Below are 13,230 nucleotides of genomic sequence, written 5' to 3'. Positions count from 1 at the left end.
GGGGCTGAACTCGAGTCTTTGTGTGTGTGTGTTTGTGTGTGTGTTTGTGTGTGAGTGTTTGTGTGCGTGTTTGTGTGCGTGTGTCCTTGGGAACACTGATTCAAATGTTTTGAAGGGGCTTGCAGAGGCTGGGAAAGGTTTTGAGGCTTGGATGGTAGTGTGTATGTTTGTGTTTGGCATTCCTCTCATGCCAAAACAGGGAAGTAAAAACATGCAGCATGGTGTGTTTGTGTCTGAAATTTAATGCTCAAACAAAATCATTAGCAGTGAATGGATTACTTGAAAATGGAGGTACTTATCTAAAATATTTGTAAGAAATTCAAAGTATTTTTTTATTGCTCAATGTGACATCTTGAAGTGCCATGTTTCAGTCAGACTATCTTTTAAAAAAAGAATAATATTGATTTAACCAATGGCTGATAAAAGACTAGATAATATTTTTTTGTTATCCAGCAGTGGTTTGAAATCACAGAGTGGATTTAGTACATTGTGTTTGAGTTTTTAGTGCATACACTGTTTCTCTCTGAGGTGGGTGTGGAGCTACTACCCTGCTCTGAATTGCGTGAGTGCTCTTGTTCACACTGAATGACCTGCTTGTACCATTTTGGCACACCGGAGTACTGAAGTGACATGAAGCTGAAACACACAGCTGTGCACATTGTTCCATGCGAAGTGGCTAAAGTCCTGCCTGCCCTGTTAGCTAAGGTAACAATATGTATCATAGTCTGCCACCCACTGCTCTTCTTTCAAAGAGCTAACCAGGCAGTCATAGAGACTGAGAAACCTTGCTCTTGTTGAACATCCAGAGAGCAAAATGGACCAAAACGCATCAGAGCATTAGTGAGAAAATTGCTGCTCCCCTCAAATGTCTTTCACCTGCCTCTAACTTTAGATAACGTAAAAGGATAATGCAATACTACCGGTAATTTCCTCTCAGCTGGATCATATTAAGAAGAAAGTAAAATGTTATTTTGCTTGTTGAAAAACGGTGAGTCCAAAGCCTCCACATCTACATTCCTCACTTACTTTTTAACTTCATCCTCTGTGTTAATTAGCCTCATTCCCATGGGACTAGTGTAAGTATGGAGCCTCATGTGACTTGAATACTACCTCCCCATTTGAATTTGATGAACAAAGTCTGTTTACTCAAATTTGCTGACATTTTCTCTGGACATAAAGTCAAGGCTGAAACTTTTAATCGGCGAAAAACATAAGTGCTGAGCCTGTTAGAAGAGAAAGATTTAGCTTACTTTATGCCGCCATGTATGTCATGCATCTAATCGTCTCTCTAAGATTTCACCCCTGTCATGGAGCTTACGCTTTCTGAGAATGGATGCAAGATGAGGAGTCGGCATGTGCATCTGTATCCTCTGTTTATAATTTCAAGCAAAGCCTAGATATTTTTATAATCCTGCAAGAGGTATGCAAAAGGCAGGAAGATCATAACACCAGGCAAAAAAATAAATAGTTATACAAAAATGAGCTTTTAAATCAAGTATGTTAACGAGGAGTTGTCTATTTACTAGGGCTGTCGAAATTGACGCAATAATAACGCGCATGTTCTGTGTATGACCCTCGACCCGCCCCGTAGTATGGGAAATCAGGAATCGATACAGCAGTAACATAACATTGTGGATGACAAGAAGAAATGAATAAAGAGGGTGTTTTGAATGGCAAGTTCAGCTTTAAAGCACTGCCAGATGGTTCTCTGGACAAGACCAAAGTTATCTGCATTTACTGTCGATGTGACAGAGACGCATTGGACAATGCGTCTGTTGTTGTGATGCATGAGCTCAATCACTTTGTGTTGAACTGCTTAAAAGAACAGGATGTTTAGTTAGTGGGATATTACATGGTGGTAGTGTAACGCAGTAACTTGTTTAATCTCTTCGGAGCTGTTAAAGTTCAACAGCGTTAACTAGAAACTTAATTAATTATACTAAAGGGCTGTGGGGAAGAAAGAGCACAGGACAACTTCTGCTGTGCGTCGTGATGCCTTTAATGACTCTTCCTCAATGTGGACAACAGCACATCGAACACATGTGACAACTTCTACTAGAAGTATTTCGAACTTCATTCAAGAGCTCAATGACACATATACTTAGACCAAAATAAATCTCATCTTACAGTAGTGTTACTAAGTAATGTTACAATAAGGTCAAAATGCCCTTTCAGCATATTTTTTGAGCATGCAGTACCTTTGATGTTGTGTGGCGATTGTTCTGGACAGTATTTATCATTGTTTTGGATTGCTGCAATAATAATAAACATGCATTTGCATAAAGCAAGCATATTTGTCCACTCCCATGTTGATAAGAGTATTAAAAACTTGAAATTATCCCTTTAAGGTACATTTAGAACAGATAAAAAAATGTGGGATTTATTTCAGATTAATTGCCAGTTAACTATGGACAACATACGATTAATTGCAATTAAATATTTCAATCGATTGATAGCCCTACTATTTACACATTCAGTATGAAACTGTTTGTAATTCATCTCTGGTTTTGTCATGTTTCAAACAACAGGTGTGTGCATATTGTTTAAAGTAATGTTAATGTGAAAAAAATGCAAAAGAGCATCCTTAATAAAACTGGGATTTTGTTTGTATTCATATTGCCAGGTCTGGAGCCAGCTGTAGTTAGTTTACAATCCAAACTAAACCCTAAAGATCCTTACATGTTTTCTCATCCAGAAACTAACAAGATATTTTTAGCAACATCAAACCAATCAAACAGATCAAGCTGTCCCAAACCAAAATGCCCATCCGGCTATTGGTGATTCACTTCTGAGTCACAGCCATCAGACTCCTCGCTGTTAAAGTGATCTAGCAGCTATAAATAGTCTGAACAGTATCAGTATCACCGGCCTGTTGTCCCCCAACCACAAAACAAGGCTCTACGCTTTCCTGGGCCCCATGTCGGGTCTTTGTTCAGCTCTCTGTCCATCACACTGACCAGAGGAGAGGGTATCAGCTTGCTAGCTTAATCTCTTGTAGCACTGAGGTGTCTGTGGACTAGGTATGACGGCACAAGCCCCCCCCCCCCCCCCCCCCCCCCCCATACACAGAGGTAGTCTCTCCTCTCAAGGCATAGTTAAAGATGGAGTGCATGAATCACAAAGCCCCACAACAGGGCGACACAGAAAAAAGAACAAAGTGAAGTGTTTTGCTTCTCCCCTTTAGCAGTGTTGTTAAGCAGGTAGCATCGTGGTCAGGTTGTCTTATTTGTATGAGGAACAGCAGCATAGGCAGCCGAGCAGAGCCGAATACTGACTGAGGCTTCTCAGGCTGATTCCTCTGCTTGTTAGTAGAGTCTAATTTGATTTGACAAATCTGTTTCTCTCCTCCAGGCACTTCTGTATCCACCAAACTTTTCCCTCAGCTCAGCAGTGAAGCATTACAGATTAACGAGACAGAAATGACACTTGTACTTCCTCATTGCAGTGTTTACAGTCATCACACGGTTTATTTGTAGTTTGCTGTGTTGGTCAGTTGAGTCAAAGTTTTTCTCTGTTCAGGATATTTGGATCTGCTGGCTTTAGATTTGAAGAAGTGCCAGCGTGCTGCAAGTTCAAACACACAAGGATTAGGGCCACATTGAGAAAATAAAAGTCACGATTTTGAGAGTTAAGCTGTAAATTTATGACAACAAATCATATTCTTAGGAGAATAAAGTTGTACTTTTATGAGAAAGAAGTTGTAATTACAGGCTATGTATATTGTAGGCTAAAACAACACTAGGTGATACTAGAAGAGAAGCCAGCTGCATGTAGAAAGTGGATCATCTTGAAAAGTTATACTCAATCGATTCAGGATCCTGATGCTGTGGTGCTGATGTGCTAAAAGATCGGGTAGCAGAAAGTATAATTTCACAAGATGCTCCACATTCCCTATTTTAGTTCAAGTGACTGCAGGCTGCTCTTATGAGCTGTCCCTTCAAAATAACATAAAGGTTAAGCATAGACTTAAATAAATAGAAATGTGAGATTTGGAGATTAAAGTTGCAAATTTATGAGGATAAACTTGGACATTTAATCACAAAGTCTATTTTTCCCGCCTATAAGGTGGCCCTGATACTCTGTCGTACAAAATAGCATGTTTGATTTTTTCACCTTTTTTTTAATAACTTGGTAGCACTACTATTGAGACGAGGAATGTTCTATAGCAACTAGTAAGTCTTCACATTTCTCATTTGAGAAGCTGAAACAATAGTGTGTCCAGCATTTTCTTAATAATTGACTGAAATCATCATTTATTTATCAAACGCATTACGTTTTTATCAATTGACTTTTCAGGTAATTAACCTTCCTTGTTTGTTTGTTTGTTTATTTAAGCCCTGCTATTGGTAGTTTTGTTTTTCTGACAGCTGGCATTGTACGGTGGTTTGAAAAAGAGTGAGTTGATGGCACTTATACACGACTTGTCTGCCTGTAAGTAGAATAACAACAGTATTTTATACCGCAGTGGTTTGATGCATCCTTACTGGTGCTGTAATTAAAATGTTTGACATATACACTGAACTTCTGTTGAGGTTTAAATGTCAAACTAATGCCATTAGCTTCATGATCTGAGAAAAAAAATCTCCACCTTCTAGTTAAACTATTATTCAGTTGTCAACCCTGTGGGCACTTTATCCCTGCTACATGATTATCTTACAGCTTTACGTGGATGTTTCAGTGTCTATTTTCAGCTTGTTCCCAAAGTGCCCACCAGAGTCATTTCACATCTTCAGCTTAAAAAAGGTTCAAATCTGACAGGCTGCTAAATATAGACACGATGATGAAACACGTTCTTAATATCAGAGCAACTGATTAGATAACTCTGCCATCACTGGACAGAGTTTGATTGGCTTACTTTGTGATGTATGTAGGTCAGATTTATATGAAATAAACCCAAACATCACCTTTTAAATCTACAGCAAATCTATGGGCCAGTCCTTCAGCATGTTGTGAGTCTTGCCTTGGCCTCATCTGCTTCTTTTAAACAGCTGTCAGTCTGATGAACTGTCTACCTCTCCAAGTAAAAAACATGCACTGAGTACACAGCGCACTGAATGGAAAGTGACAAGACTCGTGTTTGTAAAGCCTGCCGGAGGAGGGAAAACACAAGTTTGACTGTAACAGCTGAAGTATGTTTGCAGTGGAGTGGTGACAGAAGGCCAGAGGAGTCCAGACGTGTTAGCACAGGCTCTGAATGCTGCTCATCCACAACATGATGCAAGCAGCACAGATAGTGCATACTCTGTTCTGCATTGCACAAAGATTCTGCACTCTTGTTAACCTCTCTGTTGACATGGGCGTTAATTGAGTTCAAAAGATGCTTTTGTTTCAATCTGTGATGTCTTGCTGACCCTGGTCCTGAATCTGTCTCTGAGTGTCTTAATATTGTCTGTGGATTTGTGAGTGATGGATTTATGTTTTATTTTTCTACAGGAGTGTCGTCCCGCGTCCCAGAGATCATGGCGGCCGGCACCCACTCCCCTGGAGGGCCGAATGGCATAATCCGGAGTCAGTCATTTGCTGGGTTCAGTACGCTTCAGGAACGACGGTCTCGGTAAGCAGAAATATTCAAAACTCTAACTCTAAGGAGGAAGTTGGTAATCGTTTAAGGAGAGTGGTTATATGAACATGAGGTTGGTGCAGAGCAGTTGAGCAAGAGGAGTAAAATAAATCTGCACACTTACTCACTGCCACATCAAGTTTATTACAACACAACCTTTCACCCTATTGGTCTTCATATTCCATGTGGTTGTATTTGAATGAGGTTATTTTTCAAAAGGTTTTCACCTTGAGGTGTTGTATGCGTGTGAAGTTTGTGTAGTTATTAGAGAAGTATCCCCCAAAATCAGATACCACATTCCCCAAAATGCTACTCAAGACAGTTTTTCATGTGATTGTCCCTGCCCCCTAAACGCTAATGTCTTTAAATATATTCACCACCAATTTTTGACCCTCTGATAGCCTCAGATCCAGTCTTAGATTAACCTCCTGACTTTACTTGAGCTAATTTCACAGACTTAAAATGAGCCACAGAGGACATAATTTATCAGTTTTTAAATGTGGAGTCACAGACCTTGTGAGAACACACTCAGTGTCATTTGTGAAAAGTACAAGAAGTTAAGAATAACACTTTAGAATATATAATAACCACATAACCTAAAGAGTCTCAAATATTAATGGCTTGAAGTGCTTCATTGTCATTTTTCCTGCTTTAGTTGAGCTGACTCTTAGTTGTCCTGTAGCTTTCTCCTGGCACACCAGATAATCTGCTGTTTGGCAGAGTTGAATATGAATGTTAGCATCTGCTATTCACACTTTTACTAAATGTGTGACTTCTCCTTTGATGATGTGTAAAATCTTCTGATTGAAAAACAGTCACCATGGTAATTACATTCACTTAAATTCTAAATACCTGGTTAACTATTTGATTTGAAGGAAAGTTTAATCCATGTGAAGGAGTTATGTAGTTAAAATAAGTATGTCAAACTGCAGGTTACAGTCATTGCCCCCTAAATGCCTCTGACAAGTTTAGCATCAAGACATCCTTTATATTCTAAAAAGTCTCATGTAGTCCGTTTGATTTGCATGTGTGACCTCAATGTCAAATTGCAGCACTGATTTAAGACCTAGATTCAGGATCACTCACACAGAAGGAAGAAATTTACTGCCTCAATAATCTGGAGCAGAACTTCATGACACTCAGCGAGTCACAGCGAGTCTTATTATCGTGTGAAGGAACTGAATACTGATTAAGCAGTGACCAGCACTGTGTTGCATAACCATGCAGCTTACTTTTTTCATGATAGATGCTTAAGAGATGTTAAAGTTAAAGCTTAAGGCTCTATCTGTTTTTGTCCATGTTTGACTCACACCTGACAGCTCTCCCTCCATCATCATGCATCATGACTATACAGCTCTAATTCCAGAAATAGCAGAAACATATACTTATAATATTTCTACTTTTGTGGCTGACTCTTGTCAGCAGCTCTGTCCCTACTGTGAGAAACTACATGGAGACACTGCTGCCCCTCTTTTCTCCTTTTAGACAGTGAGCGAGGTAATTGGCTGGAATGACTCGAGTGTGTGGGCGACTGACAGCAACTGACAAGTAACCATTCTGATAACGAGCGAGGGGGAAATCTGCAATGATCCAGCTCCTGTTAGGGATCAGGGTCTTTAGATGAACCCATGTGCATGTGTTGTGTGCATTTGCGCATGCATTCATTCTGCATACATTGCTATCAGGAGTCAGTATGGACTTGTGTTAGGGTCTATGCATATGTGTGTGTTTTCCTGCCAAGAGACCCTTTGCACACTACAGCTCGTGTGACCCCAAGGCTACACGGCGCTCTCATTCAGCACTGCCCTACATTTGTGGCAGCTTAGCTTCACTTGTGCTGCATTCACTGGCATGCAGCAAGACGTGGCACGTTCCCACTTGTCGAGTGCTGGAATTGGTTGTCACCTCATCCTTTGCATGACTCCAGGATCATTTCATTAAGACGGAGGAAATGACATTTGTCAGCTTAATCTGTAATGGGTTTAAAAACTTAAAAATGTGCATGAGTGGGTATAGATGAGAGTGACTTGAAACAGATTGATTTGAGGAGAGAAGATTTAAAAGGTGGCTTTTCTGTGGAGCAGAGAGAGTTCTAATTTTCTTTATTGGAATTAGAGCTTAGACCTGGTAATGAAATGAAATCAATAATGGAATTCTTGTTTGACTTCTGATAATCTGGAAATCATTTGAGGTAATTTCACGAGAGCAGATGACAAACTTTTGCAGATTTCAGCTTATTAGAGTTGATGAGGGCTGTGCTTTACTCAGTTTTACAAGATAATGAGTTAGATGAGTTTGGTGTTTTGTGCAGTTGTTCAGACAAAACCAGCACTTTAAAGCTTCTGTGGGGAGCTTTTTGGCTGGTTATGGAAAAGCCTGGAATTAATTCTGATGTTCTTAAACAATCCATAAAGGCTAACAAGGCCATCAGTGACAAGACTGACTATTACTACACTATAGCCTCAAACCTCTGCCGGAGGCACAGTTTCAGATGAAGTGATTAACCGCACCTTTATTTAAACCTTCTGTGGTAAAGATTCTTGAAGAGTGACATGTTTGACTATTGAAAGAAAGCAAGATGAGATTTTTTTTAAGATTTTTTTTTAAAAAAAAGCTTACCCATCTGTAGGTAAAAATCAGCAAAGAGATAGGAGGCATTGTTTGTTCTACAGGAGGTGCCAAAATTAACATGAAGCAAAATTCCCTCCCTGGAGCTTTTAGGATTTTACCATGTGCTTTTAGAAGCTATGATGGCCCTTTTTACACCTTTTCATTCTTTGGACTCATTACCTTCAAACAATCCTCACATGAAATCATTAGATGTACTTCTGCTTCAAATTGCAGGATATTTCAAGAAGATAAGCGTCGGGGTACACCAGATTTGCAGGGCTGCAGCATTAAGTTGTTGAATCACAGCACTGGTCAAATCAAATCCTACATTAAAGAGTAAAAAGCCATTTATCAACACATGTATATACATTTTTTATTTAATTTCTTATGTGATAAAGTCCAAACATCTAAAAAACAAATGAAGAGAATAACCAGGACCATGCTGAAAACAATTGTATATGCTGCACTTCCTCATCAGTCATGAAACCATTTAAGTCAGCCTGTGCCACTGCGTTTTATACGAACATATCAACCAATGAACTCTGATTAACTCTGTGTACATTTGTTGGCTGCCACCCATGAATCAGTCAAACGGATGCTGGTTAACTGCTGGAGGACTGCAAGGGAAAAGTGAAGAACTCTTGAATGTCAGTGATTGCTGCGAGTCTGATTGGACCTCAGTGTGTGTGTTTGTGCGTTTACTCCAGCAGAACACAAAAGGACACGACACACAGGTTATACTCAAAGAGTGGAGTATGTGAATCATATATTTGCACTTGTTTGTTTGCACTTGTTTGTCATTTATCACCCATGTGATTGATAACCGTAGAGTTTAAGTTGTTACCTTAAGTGCTGTGTGCTACTTTGCCAGGTTTCCGCTGATGGTATTTGAATATTATATGGGTTACATGTGTCAGTCCTGTGTGATTGAGTTACTGTTTGATGAACAGACTTGACAAGCTCACTTCATCGGACAAATGAGATAAATTAATGCAGAGGCTGACCAAAGGACATAGTCAGGATGCTGTGAAATAATACTGAATCTCAAATAATGCTACATTATCATGGAAAGCTGCCGGCCTGGTTATCTGACATCTTGTGCAATTTTTTTTATGAGATGTAATGGTGTGCTTGTGAGTCACTCTCAATTTGGGGCTTTTAAAGTCTATCAGTGTGGGTCTACCACCTCAATCTTTCCTAGGTCTATTTTTTTATTTTTTTATTCATGACTTTTGACTTAACGGTGCTGACTTTTTGGTGCATTGTTTGCCATAGTTTTGAGGCATAGTTTTCAAAGACAGCTTCTGAGTTGGATGGACCTTATTTTTCTATAATTTTGGAGAAGATCTGCAGATGTTTACTTCTAGTGGACATTTGGGATCTGATAGTGCAGGTGGCACAGAATCTAAATGTAGTTATCAGCTTTATTTATTGAGATTGTACAGATTTAAAACTGCAGGAAGGAGAACAAGCTTCAATGAAAAATGTGTACTACTTCCTGGACATTATTTATATCTGCACCATTGAATCCTAATTTAAAAAAAAAAAAGTTTTAATTATCTCACACTAGTAGCATGGAAATTTCCCATGCAGAAGTGTTCCTCTATTGTCCTCCCTGATGTCAATTTTCTGTATGTGCATATAGGTGTAACTCCTTCATGGGGAACTCAGCGGTGCAGAAGAAGCCCCAGTCCAAGCCAAAGAAACCCCACCTGTCAGGACACAAGGGGGGCAGCAGCTCCAGAGAGCCACAGCCCAAAAGACTGGAGGAGGTTTACACTGCACTCAAACAAGGCCTGGAGTGAGTTTCACACATGCTAATGTACACTTCCACTGTGAATGCATGTCATCATGCCTTTTTAAATTTGCATTAAACTTTTTCTCTTTCCCTTTATTTTCATTACAGTGAGTATCTTGAGGTTCATCAAACAGAGCTGGACAAACTCATGTCTCTGATGAAGGACATGAAGAGGAACTCTCGCCTGGTGAGAAGCTACAAATCGTCGTTTTTTTCTTTTAAACAGAAACCTGCTGTTTTCCCCTGTTTGCCAGGGTGCTATGCTAATTGCTCTGCTAAGTATCAAGTCGGATGTGTAGGCTTGTCAAGTAGTTTTTCTTATTCTTTAAATTCAGAAACAATAGCAATCAGTGTAATCAGGTTGCAATTTTGTAAAACATGATACAATTTATAAATATATATATTAGATTGTTACTCAGACTTTAAAATCAATATAATTTTTGATGCATTGTGTCACAGATATCAGCCAAAACTCACTTTTCAGCTCTATTTGATTCAGTATTTTAATATTATTCATTAATTTCAGCAGCACTGATTCACATTCTGATTTGTTTCAGTGCACACATTCATGCAAGCATATAATACACACACTGACGCAAGGCTGCCTCTGGAAAGTCTGTCTAATCGGACATGTTTTTTTGATGCCAGACAACTACAGTCTGCTAAGCGTTACTTACGCAGCCTCAGCTGTGCTGTCCATCTGTACTAACTCTGTGATTGTGTGTGTGTGTGTGTGTGTGTGTGTGTGTGCGTGTGCGTGTGCGTGTGCGTGTGCGTGTGCGTGTGTGTGTGTGTGTGTGTGTGTGTGTGTGTGTGTGTGTGTGTGCGTGTGCGTGTGCGTGTGTGTGTGTGTGTGTGCGTGTGCGTGTGTGTGTGTTTTTATCTCCAGGGAGTGCTGTATGATCTTGACAAGGTGAGTTGATGGGAGGGCGGTAACAACCGGTCTAAGTTTGCTGTGTGTTAGGAGAATCTTTGATGTGAAAAGAGTTGACAGTGAGAGGGAGAAAAACGTCTGAAGGAGTAAGAAAAAGGTGGAAGGAAGGATAGAGTAAAGAAGATAGGGGCTGAAACAGAAGGAGCAAAAATAAGCAGCAAAGGAAGGATGGAGCGGGAGGAATGAGCTGTAGGACAGGAAAGATGGCTTGAATTGTAACATTTAATGAGCATTAATGTCACTCTCTGTAAGCCCAGGATTGCTAAGTGGGCCTCATTATACTCTACAGTATGGACATACATATCACCATAACTGCAGCTTAAAATCTTATGAAGCCATGCTCCTGAAGGTAAATCATTATGTCTATCTTTCTGCAGCAAATCAAAACCATTGAGAGGTACATGAGACGTCTGGAGTTTCACATGAGCAAGGTAAGAGTTATTGATTGTTTGGGATCAGCCAAAGCTTTTTCTGTTGTTCATGTCAATTCTAGTCAAGTTATTTCTAGAGTTTGGGCCCGTTAAGTGCTCTTGAAGTTGCATTTAACCTCCTTTCACCACTCTCCCCATCCCTCCACAGTTGCTGAGAAATCTCAAAACTGTTCTGTATCTCTGCTTCCTCTTAAAAAAAACATTTGGACATAGCTAAAAATACACAACTTGCTTTCATGCCAAGAGTTTCATAGAAAATGGGTACCACTCTCACATATGTGTGACATATGCAAAATGAGTGATGCTGGCAGGCTGTGTTCTAAGCAAAGCCTCACTGCTCAAGACTGAAGCAGGGGTTTTGTTACTTTTGACAGAGCTTGCCTAGCTGAAGTCCTCCTTCCAGCACTTCTTAAGCTCACTAGTTCAAATGTCATGTTTATGTATTCTGTGTTAAAAGTATTTCTTGTCAGTGCAGTAGCAGAGGCACAACGTGATAAGCTTAACAGTAACACAGGGAACAAGGAGCAGCTAGCTCTGTCCTCGCAGATGTACAAAAAAATCCAAACATCAGCAGTTGTAAGGTTGTTTCTAAGTTGTAGAGGTGTTGCTTGGCGCATGTGATCACTTTGGATAAAGCCTGGTTTGCTTTTTCCTCTTTTGTAGGTCTTTGAGCTTAGCTAAGCTGAACACCTGCTAGATTTAGCTTTTTCTGGTGTAAATCCAAGCAGCAACCTCCAGTCTAAAAATATGAGTCCAATGCGGAGGTGCTGAAAACTGCAGTTCGTGGAAATACCGGAAACTACATACACACTTATTCAAAAAAGCTGATCTTTACAACAGAAATAAACATGTTTACAGCCTGGTACAAAAGACGAGTGTAGGATAGCTTATTTCTGGATCAGCACACACTGTACAGGGGTGAATTTTTTTCTAACGCTGCAATTTTGAAGATATTGAGATCACGAGTCTTCCAATGAGAGGCACAGCTGACTTGATTGACAGGCGGGAACACTGTAGCTGTTGGCTAGGAGGCTCAAAGCCCGCCTCTTTACGTCACAATCGCTCAACAGCAGCACTATCGCTGCCGCCGAAGATTGGCCTCAAAACCGCTTCAGAAACAGATGGGCAACGTCACGGATACTACATTCATATTTTATACAGTCTATGAGTAAATCTTGCTACTACTGGAAAAGAAACTAAGATATTGTAGTTTTAAATATCCTAAATCCCATAAAAATAATCAGTATACAGCTGTGTTTAGTACTTGATCCTGATATGTCATGACACAGCATATTTCATTGCAACTCTCTGCTATTTGTTACATTTGACATTTGACATCAGTTTGTTTATAGTGGAAAAACCTTGCTGGAGGCTAAAACTTAGAAATATACTAAACTGAAGATGGCACATGTAGTAAACAGTGGAACACAGTATGGGATACAGCAGTGTTTAATGACTGATTAATGAAAAAGAACAAACTCTGAATAACAGGGCAGAAAACTCAGTCAGGTGCTGTGCTGACTCATGTGGTCCTCTACACCTTGCTCTGCTTCACCATCAGTTGAAATGTTCATTTTGATGCGAATCATTACAGCAGAGTTAGTTCATTTCAAGAAGGCTACAGAGTCGATCGTCTCTAACGCAGCTCAAAATGTGAGAGTAACGGGCTGTTTTAAAAAAAAAAAAAAGAAACAAAATCAGTTTAAAAATCAGTAGAATAATGTTCAACGCATAAGTTAATATAAAGATGTTGATTTATTAAGTAAGTCACTATGTAGTTAGCAGGATGATATATAGTTAGGAACACACTCACCCCCACCGATGTGAGACAAGACCCCTCTGCTTCATGCAGGAGTCCTGATCACCCTTTATGTAACCAGGACTAATAATTTGCATT

The 13,230-nt window shown here is 39.7% G+C and overlaps 1 protein-coding gene and 1 long non-coding RNA gene across 3 annotated transcripts in view; one reads left to right on the top strand and one right to left on the bottom strand.

Moving 5' to 3' along the window:
* The window catches only part of ripor2 (RHO family interacting cell polarization regulator 2), a 69,988-nt gene that overhangs the window by 36,494 nt on the left and 20,264 nt on the right, over positions 1–13,230 (top strand). For both annotated transcript variants that reach the window (XM_034705200.1, XM_034705201.1), the window contains exons 2-6: positions 5,434–5,554; positions 9,816–9,971; positions 10,077–10,155; positions 10,858–10,881; positions 11,280–11,333. In XM_034705200.1, the coding sequence (XP_034561091.1) occupies positions 5,434–5,554; positions 9,816–9,971; positions 10,077–10,155; positions 10,858–10,881; positions 11,280–11,333 (434 nt within the window). The remainder of the gene's footprint in view (positions 1–5,433; positions 5,555–9,815; positions 9,972–10,076; positions 10,156–10,857; positions 10,882–11,279; positions 11,334–13,230) is intronic.
* LOC117828189 overlaps positions 13,171–13,230 on the bottom strand; it is a 1,915-nt gene continuing 1,855 nt past the window's right edge. The window contains exon 3 of the long non-coding RNA XR_004634354.1: positions 13,171–13,230. This exon is cut by the window's right edge and continues 287 nt beyond it. This is a non-coding gene — a long non-coding RNA (uncharacterized LOC117828189).

This window comes from Notolabrus celidotus, chromosome 16, assembly GCF_009762535.1.
Source record: "Notolabrus celidotus isolate fNotCel1 chromosome 16, fNotCel1.pri, whole genome shotgun sequence".
In the NCBI taxonomy this organism is placed as follows: domain Eukaryota; kingdom Metazoa; phylum Chordata; class Actinopteri; order Labriformes; family Labridae; genus Notolabrus; species Notolabrus celidotus.
This window is presented reverse-complemented; position numbering and strand designations above follow the sequence as displayed.